Here is an 18,937-nt window from a genome sequence, read left to right as displayed (position 1 = left end):
CCCTACTCTAACCCAAACCCCCCTTAAATAAACCTAACACTACCCCCCTGAAGATCTCCCTATCTTAAGTCGTCTTCACCCAGCCGGGCCGAAGTCTTCATCCGATGGGGCAGAAGAGGACATCCAGACCGGCAGAAGTCTTCATCCTATCCGGGCAGAAGAGGACATCCGGACCGGCAGACATCTTCATCCAAGCGGCATCTTCTATCTTCATCCATCCGCAGCGGAGCGGAGCCATCTTCTTTCCAGCCGAGGCGGATCCATCCTCTTCAACCGACGCCTACTCGCCGAATGAAGGTTCCTTTAAATGACGTCATCCAAGATGGCGTCCCTCGAATTCCGATTGGCTAATAGGATTCTATCAGCCAATCGGAATTAAGGTAGGAAAAATCTGATTGGCTGATTGAATCAGCCAATCAGATTCAAGTTCAATCCGATTGGCTGATCCAATCAGCCAATCAGATTGAGCTCGCATTCTATTCGCTGTTCCGATCAGCCAATAGAATTCGAGCTCAATCTGATTGGCTGATTGGATCAGCCAATCGGATTGAACTTGAATCTGATTGGCTGATTCAATCAGCCAATCAGATTTTTCCTACCTTAATTCTGATTGGCTGATAGAATCCTATCAGCCAATCGGAATTCAAGGGACGCCATCTTGGATGGCGTCATTTAAAGGAACCTTCATTCGGCGAGTAGGCGTCGGTTGAAGAGGATGGATCCGCGTCGGCTGGAAAGAAGATGGCTCCGCTCCGGATGGATGAAGATAGAAGATGCCGCTTGGATGAAGATGTCTGCTGGTCCGGATGTCCTCTTCTGCCCATCGAATGAAGACTTCGGCCCGGCTGGGTGAAGACGACTCAAGGTAGGGAGATCTTCAGGGGCGTAGTGTTAGGTTTATTTAAGGGGGGTTTGGGTTAGAGATATGAGATAGGGGTATGTGGGTGGTGGGTTTTAATGTTGGGGGGGTTGTATTTTTTTTACAGGCAAAAGAGCTGATTACTTTGGGGCATGCCCTGCAAAAAGCCCTTTTAAGGGCTGGTAAAAGAGCTGATTACTTTTTAATTTAGAATAGGGTAGGGACCTTTATTATTTTGGGGGGCTTTTTATTTTATTAGGGGGCTTAGAGTAGGTGTAATTAGCCTAATATTCTTGTAATCTTTTTTTATTTTTTGTAATTTAGTGTTTGTTTGTTTTTGTAATTTAGTTTAGTTTATTTAATTGTATGTAATTGTAGGTAATTTATTTAGTTAATTTATTGATAGTGTAGTGTTAGGTTTAATTGTAACTTAGGTTAGGATTTATTTTACAGGTAATTTTGTAATTATTTTAACTAGGTAGCTATTAAATAGTTAATAACTATTTAATAGCTATTGTACCTAGTTAAAATAAATACAGAGTTACCTGTAAAATAAATATAAATCCTAAAATAGCTACAATATAATTATTCGTTTGTAGCTATATTAGGGTTTATTTTACAGGTAAGTATTTAGTTTTAAATAGGAATACTTTAGTTAATAAGATTTAATTTATTTTGTTAGATTAAAATTATATTTAATTTAGGGGGTGTTAGGGTTAGGGTTAGACTTAGCTTTAGGGGTTAATACATTTATTATAGTAGCGGCGAGGTCCGGTCGGCAGATTAGGGGTTAATACTTGAAGTTAGGTGGTGGCGATGTTAGGGAGGGCAGATTAGGGGTTAATACTATTTATTCTAGTGTTTGCGAGGCGGGAGTGCAGCGGTTTAGGGGTTAATACATTTATTATAGTGGCGGCGAGGTCCGGTCGGCAGATTAGGGGTTAATTAGTGTAGGTAAGGTAGCGGCGACGTTGGGGAGGGCAGATTAGGGGTTAATAAATATAATATAGGGGTTGGCAATGTTGGGGGCAGCAGATTAGGGGTTCATAGGGATAATGTAGGTGGCGGTGATGTGCGGTCGGCAGATTAGGGGTTAAAAATATTTATTATAGTGGCGGCAATGTGGGGGGACCTTGGTTTAGGGGTACATAGGTAGTTTATGGGTGTTAGTGTACTTTAGAGCACTGTAGTTAAGAGCTTTATATTCCGGCGTTAGCCCATAAAGCTCTTAACTACTGACTTTTATTGGCGGTAGGAGTCTTGTCGGTAGAGGGTCTACCGCTCACTTCAGCCAAGACTCTAAATATCGGCGTTAGGAAGATCCCATTGAAAAGATAGGATACACAATTGGTGTAAGGGGATCTGCGGTATGGAAAAGTTGCGGCTTGAAAGTGAGCGTTAGACCCTTTCCTGTCTGACTCTAAATACCAGCGGGCGGTAAAAAGCAGCGTTAGGACCCCTTAACGCTGCTTTTGATGGCTAACGCCAAACTCTAAATCTAGGCGTAAGTGTTTAAGAGACTATTGGTGGTTATTACTAGTCTGTTCAACATGTCTGACATTGAGGAATCTCATTGTTCTATATGTTTAGAAGCCATTGTGGAACCCCCTCTTACATTGTGTACCTTTTGTACTGAAAGGGCCTTACATTGTAAAGAGCATATTTAAAGTAAATATAGTGTGCCTAAGGATGAAGAGAATCAGGATATGCCATCCAATTCTCCCCAAGTGTCACAACCCGTAACGCCCACACAAGCGACGCCAAGTAACTCTAGTGCGTCTAATTCTTTTACTCTGCAGGAGATGGCTGCAGTTATGTCAACTGCCCTTACTGAGGTATTATCTAAATTACCAGTGTTGCAGGGTAAACGCAGTAGGTCAGGTATTACTGGGAATACTGAATTCTCTGCTGCTTTATTGGCTATTTCCGATGTACCCTCACAGTGCTCTGAGTTGGGGGTCAGTGAATTGCTGCCTGAGGGGGAACTTTCAGACTCAGGAAATGTGTTACCTCAGACAGATTCGGACGTCATGTCCTTTAAATTTAAGCTTGAACACCTCCGTTTGTTACTTCGGGAGGTTTTAGCGACTCTTGATGATTGTGACCCTATTGTGATTCCTCCAGAGAAATTGTGTAAGATGGATAAATATTTAGAGGTGCCTACTTACACTGATGTTTTTCCGGTTCCTAAAAGAATTTTGGATATTGTAAGAAAGGAATGGGATAGACCAGGCATACCGTTCTCTCCCCCTCCTAATTTTAAGAAAATGTTTCCCATATCAGATACCATCCGGGACTCTTGGCAAACAGTGCCTAAGGTGGAGGGAGCTATATCTACCCTGGCTAAGCGTACAACTATACCTATTGAGGACAGTTGTGCTTTCAAAGACCCTATGGATAAAAAGTTAGAGGGTCTTCTAAAGAAATTATTTATTCATCAGGGTTTCCTTTTACAACCAATATCTTGCATTGTTCCAGTTACTACAGCAGCAGCTTTTTGGTTTGATGCTCTAGAAGAGTCTCTGAAGGTTGAGACTCCATTAGATGACATTTTGGATAGGATTAAGGCGCTCAAGCTAGCTAATTCCTTTATTACTGATGCCGCTTTTCAAATGGCTAAATTAGCGGCGAAAAATGCAGGTTTTGCCATTTTGGCGCATAGAGCGTTATGGCTCAAGTCTTGGTCTTGTATCCCACAAGTAAGGATGAATCTGTGTCATTTTAAAGGGACATAATACTCATATGCTAAATCACTTGAAACTGATGCAGTATAACTGTAAAAAGCTGACAGGAAAATATCACCTGAGCATCTCTATGTAAAAAAGGAAGATATTTTACCTCACAATCTCCTCAGCTCAGCAGAGTAAGTTCTGTGTAAAAAGTTATACTCAACTGCTCCCAGCTGCAGGTAAAAAAATTTAAAAAAATGAAGAAATGAACAGCAGCCAATCAGCATCAGCAGTGCTGAGGTCATGAACTTTTACTGTGATCTCATGAGATTTGACTTGACTCTCATGAGATTTCATTGTAAACTTTCTTTACCTGATTGGTGAAATAAGATGAGAGTGCACGATGCTCATCCCTTCAGATGTCCCAGGACAGACACACTAAAATGCTGCTTAGAAATCCTTTACAATGGGAGGTGGCTACTGAGGAACTTTTGAGGTAAAATATCTTTCTTTTTTACATAGAGATGTTCAGGAGATATTTTCTAGTCAGCTTTTTACAGCTATGCTGCTTCACTTTCAAGTGTTTAAACATTTGGGTATTATGGCCCTTTAAGACAGATTATATTTTATTTTGTTTATTTTTACAACTTCAGTCACCTCTGCACCTTTTTAGCTTTTCTTTTCTCTTCCTAAAACTTTCGGTCGAATGACTGGAGGTGGAGGGGAGGAGCTATATATACAGCTCTGCTGTGGTGCTCTTTGCCACTTCCTGTTAGCAGGAGGATAATATCCCACAAGTAAGGATGAATCCGTGGACTCATCGTATCGTAGAAGAAATCAATTTATCAGGTAAGAATAAATTTCCTTTTTTATTCTATAATCTCTTATGGCACTTCAACAGAGGTCTGCACTATGGGGCTTAATCCTGGGGATCAGGGTTACTTTTTGGCAGGGTACTGTGTGGCGGTGAAGTTTGGGAATTGAAGATAAATTTTATTTTCTTTAATTGGTAGCTCGGAGTGGACTGCTTAATTGTGCAGTCGTCTTATGCAGAGGCTCTTAGTTTGAGATAACGACTTATTTTTATGGCTAGATGTTTCCTAGCCGGTTCCTGGCATGACGCCATTAAGGGGGCATGGCTCTACTCGCTGTGCGCCGTTTCTCTTGGCACCGTTTTTGTGAGAGAATTCAGTCGCACTGTCTTGGTTATTAGCTCCTGCATCTGTCTCTCTAGTTTCTGCTGCGGATTGAAGGAAAGCTTTGCAATCCGTGCGGGGAGGAGCAGGTAGGCACCTCAGCATACTGCTGACTTGTAGAGGTGCTGGGGACATTGTTTAAAGTATTTTTTTGTTACAATTTTTTTTTACTCAAGTTAGACAAGGAAAGATTCCTAAGGATTTTTGAGTTTATTTATTAAAGAGACAGTAACATTAATTATATAAGAAATTACAGAGAGATTTGTGTATAATTTCTTGTGCAAAATGGACTTAGAGTCTAATCCTTCTAGTCTGTGCAGACTCTGGAACACATGTAGAACCTCCTTTACCTTTTTGCTGTTCTTGTATAGATAGAACTCTTCTATATAAAGACAAGCTTTTTGATTCTGAGCCACCATTCCGTCAGGATGATGCTGTCCAGGTGTTATCACAGCCTCTCCATAATTTGGCCCAATCTGCAGCTATGTCACATGCATTGCCCTGCGGTTCTTCACAATCTCCAGATGGAGTATTTTTAAAGGCTGAGATTGCGGCCCAGGTATCTTCGGCGGTATCTGAGGCTCTAGAAGCCATTCTAATGCTGCAGGGAAAATGTAAGAGGAAGTTTATAGAATCAGATAAGGTATCAGATCCTGTTCAGGCTGACCGGACTCCTCTTTCGCATAAATCGGAGGAGGAGGATACTTCGGTGGCCTCTTAGGGTGAAATCTCAGATTCGGATAGTGTAATTCCTTCATCTGATGCTGAAGTGGTTTCCTTCACATTAAAGCTTGATCACCTCTGTGTCTTGTTAAAGGAGGTTTTATCTACCTTGGACGACTCCGATACGCCTATCGTTGTCAATTCTAAAAAGTCTAGTAATTTGAATAGATACTTTGATGTTCCCTCCCCTGGGGAGGTGTTTCCTGTGCCAGACCGTGCCACAGAGATTATTACCCGGGAATGGGAGAGACCAGGAATTCCCTTCTCCCCATCCCCTGTCTTTAGGAAAATGTTCCCGGTAGCTGACTCCTTCAAGGAGTTGTGGCAGTCGGTTCCTAAGGTGGAAGGGGCAATTTCCACTTTGGCTAAGAGAACTACTATCCCTATTGAAGATAGTTGCTCTTTCAAGGATCCTATAGATAAAAAGCTGGAGGCCTTTATAAAGAAAATATATACTCACCAGGGGTTACAATGGCAACCGGCGGTGTGCATTGCTACAGTAACCAGTGCGGCAGCCTATTGGTTTGACGCTTTGTCTGAGTCCTTGCAAGCTGAAACTCCCTTGGAGGAAATTCAGGATAGGATTAAGGCTCTCAAGTTAGCCAACTCCTTTATAACTGACGCTTCCTTGCAAGTCATTAAGTTGGGAGCTAAAATATCTGGTTTTGCAATTTTAGCGCGTAGAGCGCTATGGCTTAAGTCTTGGTCAGCAGACATTTCTTCTAAATCTAAGCTTTTGGCTATACCCTACAAGGGAAAAACCTTGTTCGGTCCAGCTCTGGCGGAGATTATCTCCGATATCATGGGCGGTAAAGGATATTTTCTGCCTCAAGACAAAAAGAATAAATCAAAGGGATGTCAGAGTAATTTTCGTTCCTTTCGTAACTTCAGAGGTAAGTCTTCCCCTGCCTCTACCAAACAGGAACAATCCAAGCCATCTTGGAAGCCTGGTCAGTCTTGGAACAAGGGGTAGCAATCCAAGAAACCTGCAGCTGATTCCAAGTCAGCATGAAGGGTTTGCCCCGATCCGGGATCGGATCAAGTGGTGGGCAGACTCTCTCAGTTCACGCAAGCATGGGAACGAGATGTCCCAGACCCGTGGGCAGTGGGCATAGTTTCCCTGGGGTGCAAGTTAGAGTTCAAAACCTTTCCTTCCAGGGGCAGGTTCCATCTCTCAAGATTATCTGTAGACCAGATTAAAAGAGAGGCGTTCTTGAAATGTGTACAAGACCTTTTCCTCTTGGTAGTGATAGTGCCTGTTCCAAGTCAAACCTGTTTGAGGTTCCTCCCCAAAAAAGGGAACTTTCAGGCCCATTCTAGATCTAAAGTTAATAAACAAATTGCCGTCCTTCAAGATGGAGACTATCCGCTCCATTCTGCCTCTGATTCAAAAAGGTCAATTCATGACCACCATAGACCTGAAGGATGCGTACCTGCATGTTCCCATTCACAGGGATCATCACAAATATCTGAGGTTTGCCTATCTAGACAAACATTTTCAGTTTGTAGCGCTTCCATTTGGCCTTGCCACAGCTCTCAGGATTTTCTCAAAGGTCCTGGGAGCTCTATTGGCAGTAATTCGGTCTCAGGGAATTGCAGTTGCACCTTATCTGGACGACATTCTGGTTCAGACGCCATATTTGCAACTAGCAGAATCCCATACAAGGATCTTGTTCGCGTTTCTTCATTCCCACGGCTGGAAGATCAATCTGGAAAAATGTTCTCTTGTTCCAACTACAAGTGTGACCTTCTTTAGAAACCATTATAGATTCTCTATCCATGAAAATATTTCTGACAGATGTCAGAAGAGCCAAGATTTTGTCCGCTTGCCTGTCCCTACAGTCGGCAACTCGACCATCAGCGGCTCAATGCATGGAGGTAATCGGGTTGATAGTGGCTTCCATGGACATAGTTCCATTTGAGAACTCTGCAGCTATGCATGCAGTCAACAAGGAACTCCCTACCATGGTGGCTGTCACAAGAACATCTGTCCCAAGTGACGTGTTTCGAGAGACCCTCCTGGGTAATTGTGACAACGAATGCCAGCTTGCTGGGTTGGGGAGCAGTCTGGGACTCGTTAAAGACACAGGCACTTTGGTCTCAGGAGGAATCTGCTTTCCCCATAAACATTCTGGAGTTGAGAGCAATCTTTAATGCTTTGACGGCTTGGCCTCAACTGGCCCTAGCCCGATTCATCAGGTTCCAGACGGACAACATAACCTCAGTGGCCTACATCAACCACCAAGGAGGTGTCACGGATCATCCAGTGAGCGGAAGGCTCACAATTGCTGTCTATCTGCCATCCACTTTCCAGGAGTGGACAATTGGGAAGCGAACTTCCTGAGCAGACAAACTTTCCATCCCGGGGAGTGGGTACTCCATCCGGAAGTGTTCTCGAGGTTAACAACCAAATGGGGATTACAGGAACTGGATCTGATGGCGCCTTGTCAGAACACCAAGCTCCCAAAATATGGCTTGAGGTCGAGAGATCCTCAAGCTTTTCTGATAGATGCTCTGGCAGTTATTGATTCTCTTTTTATCCGATTAGTCGATTAATCGAAAAAATAATCGGCCGATTAATCGATTATGAAAATAATCATTAGTTGCAGTCCTAATATATATACTGTATTGTCCCGAGTATAGGCCACACTTTTTCCCCTAATTTAATGCTTTACATTAGGGGTGTGGCCTATAATCGGGTGCAGCCTATAATCAGGTATTTTATCATTTTTTTTTTGGCTTCCTATTGGCGCAGCTCAGCCGGGAAAGTTCTTCATACATTGGCTCCTGAGTTCTGACTGCACGTGTGATCGGCACGTGTAGTCAGTGACAGCAAGGGAATCTGCAGCGCGTCAGTCACAGAGAGCGGTGCCGGCTAGTGCTGATTCCGACTGTTAAGGGAATACAGAGCCACCTGGCGCTGCAGAGAGTACAAGGCGATGATGCTGGTAAAAATACTGTAGTTGCTGGGTGACCCAACTCCCTGAAGTAACCTGCGGACATCCACTTGTGATTAAACCGCCTTATTGGTAAAGCAGTGACTTAGCTATAGCATATTTACTTACTCCACTGCTGTTAACACTAACTGCACTGTCCCAGCCCCTTTACTGCTATTAACCCAACCTTTTCCACCTGCAAAAAAAATATCTGACCCATTCCACCTTTACTCCTTTAACCTCCGTTGCAAGCTCTCCTTTCTGCTTAACTCCCTAAATCTAAACACCCATGAGACCTACCCCAACTGCAAAACCTCTTTCTAAACAAATCCCCCATTGCTTAACCTCTACAGATTCCCCATCATAAAAAACACAAAATAAAGCAAGCTCCCCCTCCCCTAAGCTTTCCTCATCTGTATCCCAGCTTTTCTGCAATGTCCTCAGATAATTACTGTTATCATAAAAATTGCCTTGTTCACTTTGTATTCTTTGTTGAAAAAAGCTAAACCTAGGTAGGCTCATACATATACATATATATATATATACTGTGTATATATATATATATATATATATATATATATATATATATATACATACATACATGCAGCAGCAGAAGAGGCTGTTTCTTCAGCTAAAAGCAATTTTTTATTCAAGTGGCATAGAGGAAAACAATAGCAACGTTTCTGGCCTAGTCAGCCCTTACTCATGCTGTAGAATACTGGTATACATCACAATGTTTAGCAAATGTGTGCCTAATCATTAACTCTTTCATTAACAGCATCTAACTTGTTAACTAGTAAGTATCACCATCTAGTGGTCAAAAGGCAGTAATACCTCTCTGGAAATAATGGTTCTGTTTGCCCTTAGAATACCAAAAGGATTATATTTGCATATTAATTTTAAATAAATAAAAAGATACAATTCTTAACCTATAAATTACATCAAAATGCGCTATTAACCATTTTATAAAAACAAATGAAGATGATAATCCCTCTTCAATCCCATTGGATGTAGAGTTCCTAGAAGCTGAATCCACCAAACTTCTCTTTTTTTAAATAAAAGCAAGTCTTTTATTCAAGTGGAATAGAGGAAAACAACAGTGACATTTCAGGCCTAGTCAGCCCTTACTCATGCTATAGAATACTGGTATACATCATTTCAAAATAGATTCCCTATTACCACCCCTTCTTTGAGGAATATGGTCTATGATCTGAAACCTAAGTTGGCTTAATGAGTGACCAGATGTGGCCAAATGTACAGAGACAGACTGTATCATGTCCCTATTTCTGATAGCTGATTTGTGGGCACTAATTCTATACCTAATGGGGCGGGTGGTCTCTCCAATATAGCCCCGCCCACAAGGACATTTCAAAAGGTATATGACATAATCTGTTTCACAAGTATATAGACCATTAATTTCTCTTAATTTCCTTTCATGAATTTGTGGCACATGAGGTCCCTTTATCATGGAATTGCATAGGGCATAGTGTAAACAGGGATATGACCCTTTTTTTGGGGTTGAAGATAGTTAATATTTTAAGTTCTAATGCTGCCCACATCTGCTCTAACTACCATATCTTTAATATTTTTAACTCTTCTATAAAAATTTATAGGGGGGTTAAAAATTAATTTATGTCTGAATTGGATTTTCTGTGTAGATACCAGTGTTTTTTTTATAAACTTAAAAATGTCTTCACTATACATGTTATATTCAGATGTGAGTTGGTTTGTCTTTTTTTCTTTCCTTTTTTATTGTCATTTTCTGTCAAAATCATCAATATAGCGAAGCCAAGTTACACAATGTTCCTCAAATCCTGTGTATGTATAAACCACTCTTTCTTCAAACCTGCTTACGAAAATGTTGGAGCCCATGGCTGTACCTTTCTTTTGCAAATAATATGTGTCATGAAATAAAAAGTAATTGAGATATAATACTATATTAAAGGGACACTGAACCCAATTTTTTTCTTTCATGATTCAGATAGAGCATGAAATTTTAAGCAACTTTCTAATTTACTCCTATTATTAATTTTTTATTTATTCTCTTGCTATCTTTATTTTAAAAGCAGGAATGTAAATCTTAGCAGCCAGCCCATTTTAGGTTCAGCACCATGAATAGCGCTTGCTTGTTGGAGGCTTACATTTACCCACCAATAAGCAAGCATAACCCAGGTTCTCAACCAAAAATGGGCCGGCTCCTATGCATCACCTTCCTACTTTTTAAATAAAGATAGCAAGAGAACGAAGAAAAATTGATAATAGGAGTAAATTAGAAAGTTGCTTAAAATTGCATGCTCTATCTGAATCATGAAAGAAAAAATGTGGGTTTAGTGTCCCTTTAAGCAACTCTTCAATAAACTCATACTGTATTGGGGTGTAGGATGTATCTTGTTTCAACAATTCAAGGACCGATTGTATACCTGCTTTATGTGGGATGGAGGTATATAGACTGACAATATCAAGAGTAAATAGAATATCCTCATCCTCAAAGTGTATACTTTCTATTTTATTAAGAAAATCACCAGTATATTTCAGAAAAGATTTCTGTTTAAAAGCTAATGGATTTAAAATTTTATCAATGAAAATCGCAAAATTTGAGAAGACAGGATCAGTGCCTGTGACAATGGGCCTCCCTGGGGGCTCTTTTAAGTTTTTATGAACTTATGAACTTTTTATGACTATATTGGAGAGATCACCCGCCCCATTAGGGATAGAATTAGTGCCTACAAATCAGCTATCAGAAATAGGGACATGACACAGCCTGTCTCTGCACATTTTTCCACATCTGGTCACTCAGTAAGCCAACTTAGGTTTCAGATCATAGACCATATTCCTCAACTAAGAAGGGGTGGTAATAGGGAATCTATTTTGTAATGATGTATACCAGTATTCTACAGCATGAGTAAGGACTGACTAGGCCCAAAACGTCGCTGTTGTTTTCCTCTGTGTCACATGAATAAAATACTTGCTTTTAGATGAAGAAATAGTGCTGTTGCCTCTTCTGTTGCTGTGGGTATACCTGGAAGGGTTTGCAGGACCCTTGGAGCAAACAAGCACTTTAGTTGAGACTGTGTATTTGTGCTGTAACTACCCCTGGACTTTTATATATATATATATATATATATATATATATATATATATATATATATATATATATATATATATACATATATATATATATATATATATATATGAGATTATATATAGTTATAGATATGTACAGATATATAGGAATATTTATTTATAAATACATAGAACATATTCCCTATGTACAGAAAATTGTAATGTGAAATATTTACAGTAAATACATAATTAAAACCTTTATTAAATATGAATATTGCAGAAATATGATTTTTATGTTTTCATTTACTTAAAGGGGCAGTATACACCAATTTTCATTTAGCTGCATGTAATAGACACTACTATAAAGAAGAATATGCACAGATACTGATATAATAATCCAGTATAAAACATTTTAAAAACTTACTTAGAAGCTCCCAATTTAGTACTGTTGATGAGATTAGCCCGGGACACCCACTTAATGGGGCTGAGAGCAGAACCTCCCCTCTTCCCCCCTCCCCTGCATATGATAAGACCCATTATACAAACAAAAGTAGTCTGAAGTCTGTATACATAACACCTGTTCTCCACTCCCTGCATTGGCTTCCAATTAAATGGCGAACATATTTTAAAATTGGCTTGCTGACCTTCAAAGCCTTAAACAACCAAGGCCCACAGTACCTGAAAGAGCTCCTGACACCCTACATCCCATCCCGTTCACTTAGGTCAGCCAACACATCCCTCCTCTCAGTGCCAAGAATAAGGACAAACTCAGAGCATTCTGCCACGCTGCCCCTACTTTCTGGAACTCTTTACCGTGCGCAATCAGAGAGGCACCGTCCTTACAGACTTTTTAAAAAAAGCTAAAGACCCACCTCTTCCATCAGGCATTCAGTCCGCTTATCTAACCTTCAGAAACTCCTAACTTTTATGTCTTATGTTGGTACAGTATATTTGTAAAGTGCTTTGAGTCTCACAGGGAGAAAAGCGCTATATACATCGCAAATTATTATTATAAATTATTATACATCAGTATACAGCTGACACTGTGGGGCTTAGTTAGAAATCTGAAAATCTGAAAATGAGCACAATGTTATTAAAAATAAGCAAAATTTTACATTTTTACAAAAACACACCCAGATGGGCTATATAAATGGATCATCTACAAAACATTTATGCAAAGAAAATTCTGGTGTACAATGTCCCTTTAAATGACTACTCAATGCAGTAGCATTGTATAATTAACAAGTGCATAATAAAAAGACAATGATTTAATACCTTGGGGTATATTTATAAAAAGTGTCAACCGAAAATACACTGGAATTCCACGTCATAATTGTTGCGAGATTGATCCAACGTAGTTATCAAAGTGTCAAGATTGGCAAATGTTGAAATATGTTACGTAACATACGATCCCGCGATCTCAATCCGACGCAGATCGATGCTTACGTCATTACAGATGTTCCGAATACACCTTTGACTCTATTTGACACTTTTCCTAATTAATCAAACATTTAACAGGTACGCTCGCGGCTATTCCGACACACTGTACCTAGTTTTAAAACCGCCACCGTTAAGGCCGCGGTTGCCATAGAAATCAATGGGAGTCTGAAAGCACCAAAAAGCTTATGTTCGATGCTGCAAGACAATGAAGTATATTACATTGATTTCTATAGTTGAAAAAAAGTTATGTTTACACCTAACACCCTAACATAAACATAAAGTTTAGTGTTTGTAATTTTTTGTAATTTGTAAAAAAAATTTTTGTGTAATTTAGTACTTTGTAATAATGTTTAATTGTATATTTAAATAATTTTAGTAGTGTTTTAATATGTAATTTAGTTTAATTAATTGGTAGTTTAATTTAATTTTAGTATAATAGTTAGGGTAGGTTAATTTATAGTTTAAAATTTGTTTATTTTAATTCTACAGGTAAGTTTTAATTTATATTAAAATAGGGATCTTGTCATTTTAATTTAAAGTTAAGGGGTTGTTAGGTTTAGGGGTTAACAGCTTAATTTAGTTTTTGGCGATGTGGGGGGCTGACGGTTTAGGGGTTAATAGGTTTAGTTAGTGGTGGTGATGTGGGAGGCCAGAGGTTTTGGGGTTTATTTAGTGGCAGTGATGTCAGGAAGCGGCGGAATAGGGGTTAATATTTATTAGTGGCGGCGATGTCGGGAGTGGCAGATTAGGGGTTAATAGGTTTATTATATTGGCGGCAATGCGGGAGGGCGGCGGTTTAAGGGTTAGTAAGTTGTTTATGGGTGTTAGTGTACTTTGTAGAAGTTTAGTTATGAGTTTAGTGAAATGGTACAAAGTTGGGAAAAACCCGAATAACAGCGTCATCGATGATTGTTCGTTAACAACAGTCCGATGCTCATTGCCCCTTACTTGGTGCGCGTGTCTTTGCCGGCTTTTCTCATAAATATGGAGAAGGTATTCAGATACGCGACCGTGATGTTTGGCGATGTTAGGCGAGCGTATTGATGCCTGCGAATGTAACATAGTTGACGCTTTGATAAATATCCCCCCTACTCTGAATTTCAAATAAGCGGTAGATTTTTTTCTAACAAATGTATTTTTTCTCCCATTTTCCATCCCCCTGTATCATGTAAAAGGCATCAGCCAATCACAAAGTAGTATACGTATACCCTGTGAGCTTGTGCGCATGCTTGGTAGGATCTTGTTCCCCAGAATGTGTGTATATAACACGACTGTATATTTGATAATGGAAGTAAATTGGAAAGTGTCTTAACTGCTTGCTCTTTCTGAATCATAAAAGTTTATTTTGTCTTGAGCAAAGGGCTCTAATGCACTTATATATATGTCTATATATGTGTAATATATATTTCTGTGTTTATATGTGTAAATATGTCTATATATGTGTAATATATATTTCTGTGTTTATATGTGTAAATATGTCTATATATGTGTAATATATATTTCTGTGTTTATATGTGTAAATATGTCTATATATGTGTAATATATATTTCTGTGTTTATATGTGTAAATATGTCTATATATGTGTAATATATATTTCTGTGTTTATATGTGTAAATATGTCTATATATGTGTAATTTATATTTCTGTGTTTATATGTGTAAATATGTCTATAATACACATATAAATACACACCCATATATATATATATATATATATATATATATATTAATACTTATACATCTTTAGTCATGTATATGTATCTCTATGTTAAAGCCCTTTGCCTGCTTTTTTTTTCTAACACCCGAGATCTCAAATGTATCAGCCCTTATAACTTTTGTGTGCAATATATTTTTTAAATAATTCTCATTAGTGTTATTTTGAGTGTAACTGTACTCTTTAATGTATTTTTTATGTGTTTTCCGAAACCTTTATGTTTTGCGAAACAGTTAACTAGAGCTCTAAAGTCGCGGTAATCATTCTAGCGTAAATCGTAATTGCGCTCACACGATCACGTTTACATTCAACGAGTGGTAAGTCCCTTATTAATTTTCTTTATATATTTGTTCTAAAGGTAAAACATATGTTGGACTGAAAATTGTGCATACTCTTCTGGCTAACTCAAAATTGTGGAAGGAAAATAAAAATCCTATATTGATTGTTTGCTACACAAACCATGCTTTGGACCAGTTCCTAGAAGGTATTTTTATTCTTATATTTTTTGTTTTCTGTGAAAAAATGTTGGTCTGAATAGTTTTTATTCTTAATTTAATTTAATTTTAAATTATATATTTCTCTTGTTAAGTGTAGTCAGTCCACGGGTCATCCATTACTTATGGAATATATCTCTTCCTAACAGGAAGCTGCAAGAGGATCACCCAAGCAGAGCTGCTATATAGCTCCTCCCCTCACATGTCATATTCAGTCATTCTCTTGCAGCCTAACTAAAGATAGGTCGCTGTGAGAGGTCTGTGGTGTTTTTTAACTTTTAAAATGTATGTTTAAAACGTTTACTGGCATGTTAATCGTTTTTTGTGAGGTACTTGGTGATAAAACTTATTGGGGCATGATTTTTACCACATGGCCATCTTTGTTTTCTGCATAGAAACAGTTATCTGAGCTTCCCCACTGTTGTAATATGAGTGGGAGGGGCCTATTTTAGCGCTTTTTTGCGCAGTAAAAATTCAGTCACAATCTGTCTACTTCATCCTCCATGATCCAGATCGTCTCTAGAGAGCTCAGGGGTCTTCAAAATTCATTTTGAGGGAGGTAATCAGTCACAGCAGACCTGTGACAGTGTGTTTTGACTGTGATAAAAACGTTAATTATTAAATTGTTATCCGTTTTTGGGTATTAAGGGGTTAATCATCCATTTGCTGGTGGGTGCAATCCTTTGCTAACTTAATACATTTACTGTGAAAAATTGGTTGCTATAACTATTTTGGTTCATTGTTATTTCAACTGTGACAGCTTTTTGTGCTTCTTAAAGGCACAGTAGCGTTTTTTATATTGCTTGTAAATTTATTTAGAAAAGTATTTCCAAGCTTGCTAGTCTCATTGCTAGTCTGTTTAAACATGTCTGACACAGATGAATCTCTTTGTTCACTATGTTTAAAGGCCAATGTGGAGCCCAATAGAAATTTGTGTACTAATTGCATTGATGTTACTTTAAATAAAAGTCAATCTTTACATGTAAAGAAATTATCACCAGACAACGAGGGGGAAGTTATGCCGACTAACTCTCCTCACGTGTCAGTACCTTCGCCTCCCGCTCAGGAGGTGCGTGATTTTGTGGCGCCAAGTACATCAGGGAGGCCCTTACAAATCACTTTGCAAGACATGGCTACTGTTATGACAGAAGTATTATCTAAATTGCCAGAATTAAGAGGCAAGCGCGATAGCTCTGGGTTAAGGACAGAGCGCGCGGATGAGGTGAGAGCCATGTCAGATACTGCATCACAGTTTGCAGAACATGAAGACGGAGAGCTTCATTCTGTGGGTGACGGATCTGATCCAGGGAGACTGGATTCAGAGATTTCTAATTTTAAATTTAAGCTTGAGAACCTCCGCATATTGCTAGGGGAGGTATTAGCGGCTCTGAATGATTGTAACACGGTTGCAATGCCAGAAAAATTATGTAGGTTGGATAGATACTATGCGGTACCGGTGTGTACTGATGTGTTTCCTATACCTAAAAGGCTTACAGAGATTATTAGCAAGGAGTGGGATAGACCTGGTGTGCCTTTTTCCCCTCCTCCAATATTTAGGAAAATGTTTCCTATAGACGCCACCACACGAGACTTATGGCAGACGGTCCCTAAGGTGGAGGGAGCAGTTTCTACTTTAGCTAAGCGTACCACTATCCCGGTGGAGGATAGTTGTGCCTTTTCAGATCCAATGGATAAGAAATTAGAGGGTTACCTTAAGAAAATGTTTGTTCAATAAGGTTTTATCTTACAGCCCCTTGCATGCATTGCGCCTGTCACTGCTGCGGCGGCATTCTGGTTTGAGTCTCTGGAAGAGGCCATTCGCACAGCTCCATTGGATGAAATTATGAACAAGCTTAAAGCACTCAAGCTAGCTAACGCATTTGTTTCTGATGCCGTCGTACACTTAACCAAACTTACGGCTAAGAACTCCGGATTCGCCATCCAAGCGCGCAGAGCGCTATGGCTTAAATCCTGGTCAGCTGACGTGACTTCTAAATCTAAATTGCTTAATATTCCTTTCAAAGGGCAGACCTTATTCGGGCCCGGCTTGAAAGAAATTATAGCTGACATTACGGGAGGTAAGGGCCATGCTCTACCTCAGGACAGGGCCAAATCAAAGGCCAAACAGTCTAATTTTCGTGCCTTTCGTAACTTCAAGGCAGGAGCAGCATCAACTTCCTCCGCTCCAAAACAGGAAGGAGCTGTTGCTCGTTACAGGCAGGGCTGGAAAGTTAACCAGTCCTGGAACAAGGGCAAGCAGGCCAAGAAACCTGCTGCTGCCCCTAAGACAGCATGAAGAGAGGGCCCCCTATCCGGAAACGGATCTAGTGGGGGGCAGACTTTCTCTCTTCGCCCAGGCTTGGGCAAGAGATGTCCAGGATCCCTGGGCGTTGGAGATCATATCTCAGGGATATCTCCTGGACTTCAAAACTTCTCCTCCACGAGGGAGATTTCATCTTTCAAGGTTATCAGCAAACCAAATAAAGAAAGAGGCGTTTCTACGCTGTGTACAAGGCCTCTTACTAATGGGGGTGATCCACCCAGTTCCGCGGACGGAACACGGGCAAGGATTCTATTCAAATCTATTTGTGGTTCCCAAGAAAGAGGGAACCTTCAGACCAATCTTGGACTTAAAAATCCTAAACAAATTCCTAAGAGTTCCATCATTCAAAATGGAAACTATTCGAACCATCCTTCCCATGATCCAAGAGGGTCAGTACATGACCACAGTGGACTTAAAGGATGCCTACCTTCACATACCGATTCACAAGGATCATTATCGGTACCTAAGATTTGCTTTCCTAGACAGGCATTACCAGTTTGTAGCTCTTCCCTTCGGATTAGCTACGGCTCCAAGAATCTTTACAAAAGTTCTGGGCTCACTTCTGGCGGTACTAAGACCGCGAGGAATAGCGGTGACTCCGTACCTAGACGACATTCTGATACAAGCGTCAAGTTTTCAAACTGCCAAGTCTCATACAGAGATAGTTCTGGCATTTCTGAGGTCGCATGGGTGGAAGGTGAACGTGGAAAAGAGTTCTCTATTTCCACTTACAAGGGTTCCCTTTCTAGGGACTCTTATAGATTCTGTAGAGATGAAAATTTACCTGACAGAGGCCAGGTTATCAAAACTTCTAAATGCTTGCCGTGTCCTTCATTCCATTCCACACCCGTCAGTAGCTCAGTGCATGGAAGTAATCGGCTTAATGGTAGCGGCAATGGACATAGTACCATTTGCGCGCCTGCATCTCAGACCGCTGCAATTGTGCATGCTAAGTCAGTGGAATGGGGATTACTCAGATTTGTCCCCCAAGCTAAATCTGTATCAAGAGACCAGAGATTCTCTTCTATGGTGGCTTTCTCGGCCACATCTGTCCAAGGGGATGACCTTTCGCAGGCCAGATTGGACGATTGTAACAACAGACGCCAGCCTTCTAGGCTGGGGCGCAGTCTGGAACTCCCTGAAGGCTCAGGGACTATGGACTCAGGAGGAGAAACTCCTCCCAATAAATATTCTGGAATTAAGAGCAATATTCAATGCTCTCCTAGCTTGGCCTCAGTTGGCAACTCTGAGGTTCATCAGATTTCAGTCGGACAACATCACGACTGTGGCTTACATCAACCATCAAGGGGGAACCAGAAGTTCCCTAGCGATGTTGGAAGTCTCAAAGATAATTCGCTGGGCAGAGTCTCACTCTTGCCACCTGTCAGCGATTTACATCCCAGGCGTGGAGAACTGGGAGGCGGATTTTCTAAGTCGCCAGACTTTTCATCCGGGGGAGTGGGAACTTCATCCGGAGGTCTTTGCTCAACTGATTCATCGTTGGGGCAAACCAGATCTGGA

The 18,937-nt window shown here is 40.2% G+C and overlaps 1 protein-coding gene across 2 annotated transcripts in view; it reads left to right on the top strand.

Annotated features, from left to right (window-relative positions):
- Positions 1 to 18,937, top strand: part of LOC128660496 (NFX1-type zinc finger-containing protein 1) — a 325,702-nt gene that overhangs the window by 144,505 nt on the left and 162,260 nt on the right. For both annotated transcript variants that reach the window (XM_053714391.1, XM_053714390.1), the window contains exon 7: positions 14,958 to 15,083. In XM_053714391.1, the coding sequence (XP_053570366.1) occupies positions 14,958 to 15,083 (126 nt within the window). The remainder of the gene's footprint in view (positions 1 to 14,957; positions 15,084 to 18,937) is intronic.

This window comes from Bombina bombina, chromosome 5, assembly GCF_027579735.1.
Source record: "Bombina bombina isolate aBomBom1 chromosome 5, aBomBom1.pri, whole genome shotgun sequence".
NCBI classification, from domain to species: Eukaryota; Metazoa; Chordata; class Amphibia; order Anura; family Bombinatoridae; genus Bombina; species Bombina bombina.
Note: the sequence above shows the minus strand (reverse complement) of the source record. Positions and strands in the feature narration are given on the sequence as shown.